Genomic DNA, 7,836 nt, shown 5'->3' with positions numbered 1-7,836 from the left:
TTTTTCTATTGATCCTTCGGCCACTGAAGGGAAGGAGGAGTCTCAAAGCATAATTCCTTCTCACCTTGGGATCCTTTCAGTAGCAAAGTGGCAGTCCCAATCATTGGTGAAAGAACTGGAAGATGTGTGTGGGAGGACTGGGCTATGACGGTGTGCGTTCTTAAAGGTAAAATTTCCCCTCCCTTTGTGACAGTATCTATGCCAGAATGGGCAGAGAGTAGCATCTGCATTCTGTTCCCCTTTGTTGCTGGCCAGTCATTCTAGCCCACCACCAGTGTTCCCTCTAAGCCGAGTTAGTGTGAGCTAGCTCACCGTTTTTTAGCCTCCAGCTCACACATTTTTGTCTTAGGAAACATAGCTCTGGAGCAAACCAATTTATTTTTGCACACAAGACTCCACAGTTTAGAGGGAACATTGCCCACCACTATATTTCTTTTTTAAAAAATTATATTTATTGATTTTCCAAGAAACAAACATACAAACAAAACCCCCAGCAAACAAACAAACATAAACATATAATCCTACGTTCCATACAGTAACTCATTTGTAAGATTATACAACTTTGAATTAATTGAGTGTTTCATCTCCATCTAACTTTTAACCAATGAATTTGTAACTTATTCCTATTACTTTTGCAAATATCAATTCAAAATTAATCTTATATCAAAGCTTCTAATTATTTCATATAGGATTATTACTGTTGAACAAATTTGCACTGAAGAGGCCTATTTTCTTATCTCTTCTATCTTATAAAATATTTTATCATTAACTATTCTGACCCCTAATAACTCAATTTTATCTGTGTCGTTAAATAAGATTCTTGCCATTTTAAACATATCCCATAGCCTTCAACCAGATTATCAATTATTATACATTGTGTCACAAAGATAATCTGTTTTCTTATCTCTAATAAATTACTTAATACAAGTTCCATTATAGTACTAATTACTTCAACATCTATTTTACCTACATATACATTTTCCTATGCATATTTTCTACATAGTCAAACTTCACTAAACATCACCTAAATCTCTACCTACTTCCTACACTCTACTTAACTAAATTACTAGTTTATAATTCATTTGTCCATGCCTTAATATACCAACAGTCCTTAATCTCATTTTTCATTTAAACATACATCAAAAGGAGACAAAAAGAAAACATTACAATCCCCATTTATATCTCTTAAAATTTTTCCTAGGAGCCTGTAATTTTCTTTTCTTTACAACCATTTCCAAATGTCTACTCTCTTTGTATGTGTGGAGCTCATTTTAGTACCTCTCCCTTTACATTTCCACAACATTGTCTTCACATTCTTGTAATCCCTAATGGTTTTCCACACACTACAATTTAATCTCTTGTCTGCCAATCTTCTCCTTGCTATATCCAGAGGTTTTTGAAAGTTTCTTCTTACCAATTCTAATTTTGGATAGACAGTTTTTTTAAAAGTTCTTATACTTTGCTCCCTTTTTTACTTTGTTTCTATTTTCCTTACTAAAAAGTTTTAGGGAATCTCTTTTTGTCAGTCCTGTCTTTAAACAATGGGGTCTTATTACTCTCTTTTGGTTGCTCCTTTGGTTGTTAAAATTTTCCACACTTGTTGTAAAGATGGTATATCAAAAGGCACGTTTTCTTGATCACAGACCCTGTCCTCTGCAACAACTCTTCCACTTCCTCATTTTCTAAGGTTAAATGCACACTTTGTTTATTTTTTTGTAAATTTCCCAAAAGCTTCTGCAATGCCCTTTTGTATCTCTTCCATAAGTAGTCTCCGAAATTGTTCTACAGACAATCTCCTTGTTTTCCTCCTGGGATGCCATCTCTTTTTTACTACACATTCTCTTTCCGCCTCATTATTCAGTTTAAAATATCCATTTCAATATTCATATCCACTTAGTTCTTGTTCCATTCTAACAATTACAAATCCTTGTCAACAGTCAATTTTTACCCCAAGAGAACACACAGTCAATTATTTCTCCCATTCAGTTTCTGGCCGCTTTTCCCTTCCGTTTTAGGTATAGACAGCCTGGGGTATTTTTTGCCAAAAATATTATTTCGCTTCTTTTTCCCAAGTTACAAATAATAATACAAACACTCACATAGTCTTCCTTCTTTTTGCTACTGCATGATGAATTATATTTCCAAATGTGGTTAAAACGGAAGGCCGCGGCTGGTAAAGACATGGCGTCCATGCTTTACTCCGCTCATCGCTCCTGCTTTGGGGCAGTAACGGACACATCCCCACATTTGCCTTGTTTGGGGGGGGGCAAAACAAAGCCCCCTGCGACCAGCCCTCTCTCCGGGAGGTCCAGAAGAGCCCACCCGAAACCGGGGGGGCTCCAAAAGAGTGAAAAGGGGATCGGGCGGCTTGGGAGCGTCCCAAGGACCACCCGTCGCTGTGCCGTACCGGAACCTGATCCTCCAGCCCACTACTATATTTCTACAGGCCCTCTCCTACTCCACATTCTCTTCCCTCCCTGCTTTTCACTGTCATACAGACTGTGACTTAGGAAATATATATATCACTACTGCAAGAAATATAATTTTTGCAGTTATATTACTCACCAAGCAATGCATTAGTATCTACTTATACTGTGTAAGTCCACAAAAAGGTGAACAAAACTGTCATTGAGGAAGGAAACAGGGATTTAATTACACTGTTAATCCAAAGATCCTGTATAATGACCACTTACGTGTCTCCAAGGCTATCTGTTTCTCTGCTGCAGGACACACCAGCCCCTTCTGTCATATGTGCCTCTCCAGAGGAAAAAGATGTAGAAGGCATAGTGTTAGTATCCATGAACCCAAAGGGATTTTCCATATGAACACCTGCAGAGAGACCCCATTAAATTAAAACAGACACACTGCTAAGGTATTACTGCAATTGCACACACACTACTGGAAGCACTTTTGAATCTCTTACTCTGCCCGCAAGCACATGTAAATGACTTTTAGGAAATGCAAGTTCTGGAAATGCAAGAATCCAGTTTTTAAACGAAGACTTCACCCCAATGTTTATTCATGCTACAGTGTGTGCATGTTCCAGAAGCTGTAATGCTAGCAAAAGGCTGGCAAAAGGAAAACTACAGGAGAGTACAGACTTCTCCAGCTCTTAGTTATGCCAATGGTCCTGGCCAAAGCAGGAACAAAAGATGTAACATCTCACACCTTGCTAGAATGTCACACCTAAAAGGACAGAGATTGGGACAGCCAAATAGCTAGGAAGTAATTTATTCCTCTTGAGGCAAGAAGACCAGAATTACACCAAAGGGGGATGGGATCTCAAAGAGGATATGAGGAAGAAACTCATCTTATGGCTTTTGACTAAGAAAGCTCAAGCCATGAACTTTGAGAACTAACATTTAATGATGCATCTTCAAGAACTATTAGCCTATCCTAGTTAATCATCATTTAGGATAAGTACCAAATGTAGGGTGAAAGGACTGCATATTTTCACATTTTCTTTTATCTTTGCTCAGCCTGATGCTTGCACAGAGTATGTGTACTGTTTTGACATTAAAACTTCTTATATTTTGAATGCTGGAAGCCTGATCTTGGTATACACACCATACCTATTCAGTCTTGCTATCTAAGGAGCACCGAAGGGGAGAGGCAGTGGTTGAGTGCATCGTTTCTTGAGCATAACAACTCATAATTGTGAAAGTGCAATAGTTCATCCCTGTGCGAGCCAGTAAATGTGAAATGGGAGTATGCTGAGCCTCTTAACAGCAACACAAATACAGAATGCTAGATGTGCAAGTCCATCTAGCAGAAGATTTTTTCAGACTTGCTGCTGACAGTGGTTATACCCAGTGAGAAGTTTTGTACTCCCCTGAGATGATGAAGTCTGTCAGAATGTGTCAGTGAAGGAACACAGGTAATTTCAGAACCTGCTCTTGCATCAGCTGGAGGAAGACAGCGGACTTGAAAACTGCTGCACAGAAAGGATGACCCAGCTGATAATCTAGAAGTTTTCTAGGCATGGTGAAAAACACCGCCAGAGGAAAGAAAAAGTGACATGCTTCAGTGGTTACATTAAAACTTATATTAAAATAATGAGTTTGAATGCTTACTTTGAAGAGAGATTATGGAATCAGGTCTGTATAGCCAATATTAACAAAAGCCACACTGCTAAAATTGAACTCCAGATGTGAATACACAGAAATTCCTAGTTAGAAAACAAAGCAGATTTGAGCAACAGTCACATTTAGGAAAAAGTTGCATTGTCAAGGTTATGTGATATTTAAACTATAACAAAAGACAAAGGGGGGGGATTAACCCAAAATGAATTGAATTAACAACCAAAAGGTTAAGGAAATCTAAATATAAGGGCCCAATAATTCTGTGTCTAAACTTAAAACATAAATATTATGATATACAAAAATATACATGTATTTATTAAAAATACAATAAAAATAAATAAAAGAATTGATTTTTATACCCTTCTCTTTACTACCTGAAGGAGTCTTAGAGTGGCTTACAATCGCCTTCCCTTCCTCTCCCCACAACAGACACCCTGTGAAATATGTGGGGCTGAGAGAGCTCTGAGAGAACTGTGACTGACCCAAGGTCACCCAGCTGGCTTCATGTAGTGGAATGGGGAATCAAACCCAGTTCTCCAGATTAGAGTCTTAACCACTACACCAAATTGGCTCTCAAATATAGACCTAAGTAATAACCTCAGTTCAGAATAAAATCATGTATCAATCTCAAAGATGGACCATTACTGACCCTGACCAAACCCGTTTCAGCCAATTGGCCTTCCTCATTTGTTAAACAATATTGTTAGAAAATAGCTCCAGATTTTACAATAATACAGTCATTTCTTAAACTCAGTCCAAGGTGAGATTGTTTTATAATCAATATCTGTGACCTAAGGCAGAGATGTAAATAAGAGGCCTCATTTTGGATAACATGCCGCCATAGTCAGGTACACTTTCCTTGAATAATGGTTCAATTAGGTACCTTTCTCTCCTAGTCCAAAAATTTTTGGATGTGGTCTGGAGCCAAGAGTAATGTAATAGTGCCACGATTACATTACTATTGGCTCCAGACTGCATCCAAAATTTTTTTGACTAGCAGAGAAGAAATTGGATTTATACCCCGCCCTTCACTACCCAAAGGAGCCTCAGAGCAGCTTACAAACTCCTTTCCCTTCCCCTCCCCACAACAGACACCCTGTGAGGTAGGTGGGGCTGAGAGAGGACAGGAACTGCTCTTTTTCAAGAACAGCTGTGCCAGAACTATGGCTTGCCCAAGGTCATCCAGCAGGTGCAAGTGGAGGAGATTAGAGTCCACACATTTAACCGCTACACCAAACTGGCTCGGCACCTGGTGGGACTATGACATTACTATTGGCTCCAGACTGCATCCAAAATTTTTGGATCTGTTTTGGAGGTATTTTGTAACAATATCATTTGACCACTGAAGAAATCCAATTGGGGAGCGGTGGCACAGTGGGTATATCCCACTGTCTTAACATCTGAACTGTGTTAGTTCAAGCCCCACGCTGGTGTGAGCAGCCAGCCTGTTTTCCCCAGCTCATCGTCCACCCAGCGATTCGAAAGCTTCGGCGAGTAGATAAAATGGGAACCACTCCTTAGAGAGGGTGGGCACGCCAATCTCCCTTGTGGGAGGGCGTTAGCTGGCGGTCGGAGGTCCTGCTCAAGGCTTGTAAGGCGAAACAGCTTCTCAGCTACGAAAATAACTCCTGCAATGGATGTTCTGGCCAGGCGGTGGCAATGTGGCGATTGACATGGGGTCCTGAAGCCTGGCCAGCAAGCAGCCGTGCGGGAAAATGACGGAGCCAGCCAGAAGACGTCTACACCGGGCAGTGACGGCGCGTGCAATTAAAATGAATATATGTTGTCTTCCCTATCCCGTACAAACATTGTTAGTCCCTTGTCTATATTGAGTAACTGTACATTGCTTTGAGCCCACTGGGGAAAGCGATTAATAAATGGAAAGTATTATTATTATTATTATTATTAGGTCTGGGTCAGTAATGGTCCCTCTTTGGGATTAATCTATTATGGCCCCGGGCACACGGGCCGGATATCGTGGGGGGGAGGCGTGGCTGTTTGCCCCGCAGTGAAATAACGCGCGACTGTGCGATCAGGCGTCCCCTTGCGGTCCCGTTGAGGTCCCGTGGTTAGGGGGGAAGTGCCAATCACATGACGCGCCAAAGAAGCGGCGCAGCACGGCAAACGGGGCTGTGTGGGGGTTTTTTTTACCTGAAGTATGCGCATGCCCCGTGGGGTGCTTGTGCACATCCCTGGAGACTTGGGGGGGGGGGAGTAAAAACATTTTTGTAAAGCCAGTCAAATCCGACTCTAGGGTTGTGGTGCTCATCTCCGTTTCAAAGCCAAAAAGCCAGCGTTGTCCGAAGACGTTTCCGTGGTCATGTGGCCAGCATGACTAAACGCCAAGGCGCACGGAACGCTGTGACCTTCCCACCGAAGTGGTACCTATTTATCTACTTGCAATTTCTTGCTTTCAAACCGAGGTACTAGTTTTTAACTGCGCATCTTCGGAGGGAAGCCTTGGGTTCGCCACGGGAGCTCTACACTTCCCAGATGTGGCGGTTAGATCGCGCCCGGAGAATCTGCCTATCTTCCATCGCAGTAGCGTGGCTACTGCTCCATGTGACCGCAGCCTATTTTTGTCTAAATTGAGGTTATTACTTGAGCCTATATTTGTTTTTGTTGAATTTGTAACAAATACATGTATATTTTTGTATGTTTTAAACTTTGGCACAGAACTCTTGGGCCCTTACATTTTGATTTCCTTAACCTTTTGGTTCTTAATTTGATATTTAAAATACGTCATCATCACACAATGTGATGCAAATATGTGCCATGTTGTCGGTATTTCCTTTTCTCTCTAGAGTTGCCAGCCCTTAGGTGGGGCCTGGAGATCTCCCGCTTTTGCAACTGATCTCCATTTGACAGAGATCAGTTCCCCTGGAGAAAATGGCTACTCTATGGCATTGTACCATGCTGAGGCCCCTCCCTGAATCCCGTCCTCTCCTGGATCCACCCCCAAAGTCTTCAGGTATTTTCCAACCCAGACCTGGCAACCCTATTTCTCTCACTTAATACTTCCTGTTGCTTTGAACAAGTGCTAAGGAGACAGGAACCACCTGAAAAGCAATATCAACAACCAGTGTGTATTGAAAACTATATTTTGATACATGAGTACATCATGCAGAAGTTGGAGAAAGAAGCAGGAATAGGAAACATTAAACCAGAAATGAGAGAAACGAAGGCAAAAGCACAAGCCCTGTTAGTTTGCTGCAGCAAAAACCAAACAAAAATAACCTTTTGGTTCCTTAAAGGCTAGCACAATAAATGTGTTTGTCTTTAACATGTCACAAGACACCCTTTTTGTTAACTTGTGCAGATCTGAAGTGACGCACTTCATCATGAGTTCACACTTAAGGTTTAACTTGAAAGCAAATTTCATTTTAAAAACATAATCAAATGAGACTCTGTGCTTTTTTAAAAAAAGTTGATAATTGTACATTACTACTTAAATTTGTTCCTCAGTTCTAATAGAAATAGCACAGGACTGGTAGGTAGCCCAATGGTACCTTAAACAACATCTCATTTCAGTATAACTCAACTTTCTTGAAATTTCCTTAATACTTAAGATGTAGGTCTAGATTCTTATTTTCCTTTCGCAAGCAGAGACTTGCCGCTAAGAAGGAAGGTGGCACACTGTGTACCGTTTAAAGAAAGAAGTAATCTACCAAAATTCATACAAAGAATCAAGCCCAGCAATAACCTCACTACAAAGCTAGCCCAGCCCCAAATCTCCCCCTTCCTCCTGCACCTA

The 7,836-nt window shown here is 40.9% G+C and overlaps 1 protein-coding gene across 1 annotated transcript in view; it reads right to left on the bottom strand.

Annotated features, from left to right (window-relative positions):
- Positions 1–4,142, bottom strand: part of MEIG1 (meiosis/spermiogenesis associated 1) — a 15,890-nt gene extending 11,748 nt beyond the window's left edge. The window contains exons 1-2 of the mRNA XM_015428079.1: positions 4,074–4,142; positions 2,694–2,829 (exon numbers count right to left, since the gene is read on the bottom strand). Of these exons, the coding sequence (XP_015283565.1) occupies positions 2,694–2,821 (128 nt within the window). The 5' untranslated portion in view covers positions 2,822–2,829; positions 4,074–4,142. The remainder of the gene's footprint in view (positions 1–2,693; positions 2,830–4,073) is intronic.
- Positions 4,143–7,836: the final 3,694 nt, after the last annotated feature.

The sequence above is a fragment of the Gekko japonicus genome, unplaced genomic scaffold, assembly GCF_001447785.1.
Source record: "Gekko japonicus isolate JY-2015 unplaced genomic scaffold, Gekko_japonicus_V1.1 scaffold471, whole genome shotgun sequence".
Classification (NCBI taxonomy): domain Eukaryota; kingdom Metazoa; phylum Chordata; class Lepidosauria; order Squamata; family Gekkonidae; genus Gekko; species Gekko japonicus.
The sequence above is the reverse complement of the archived record's forward strand: the minus strand, read 5'-3'. Positions and strand labels throughout refer to the sequence as shown.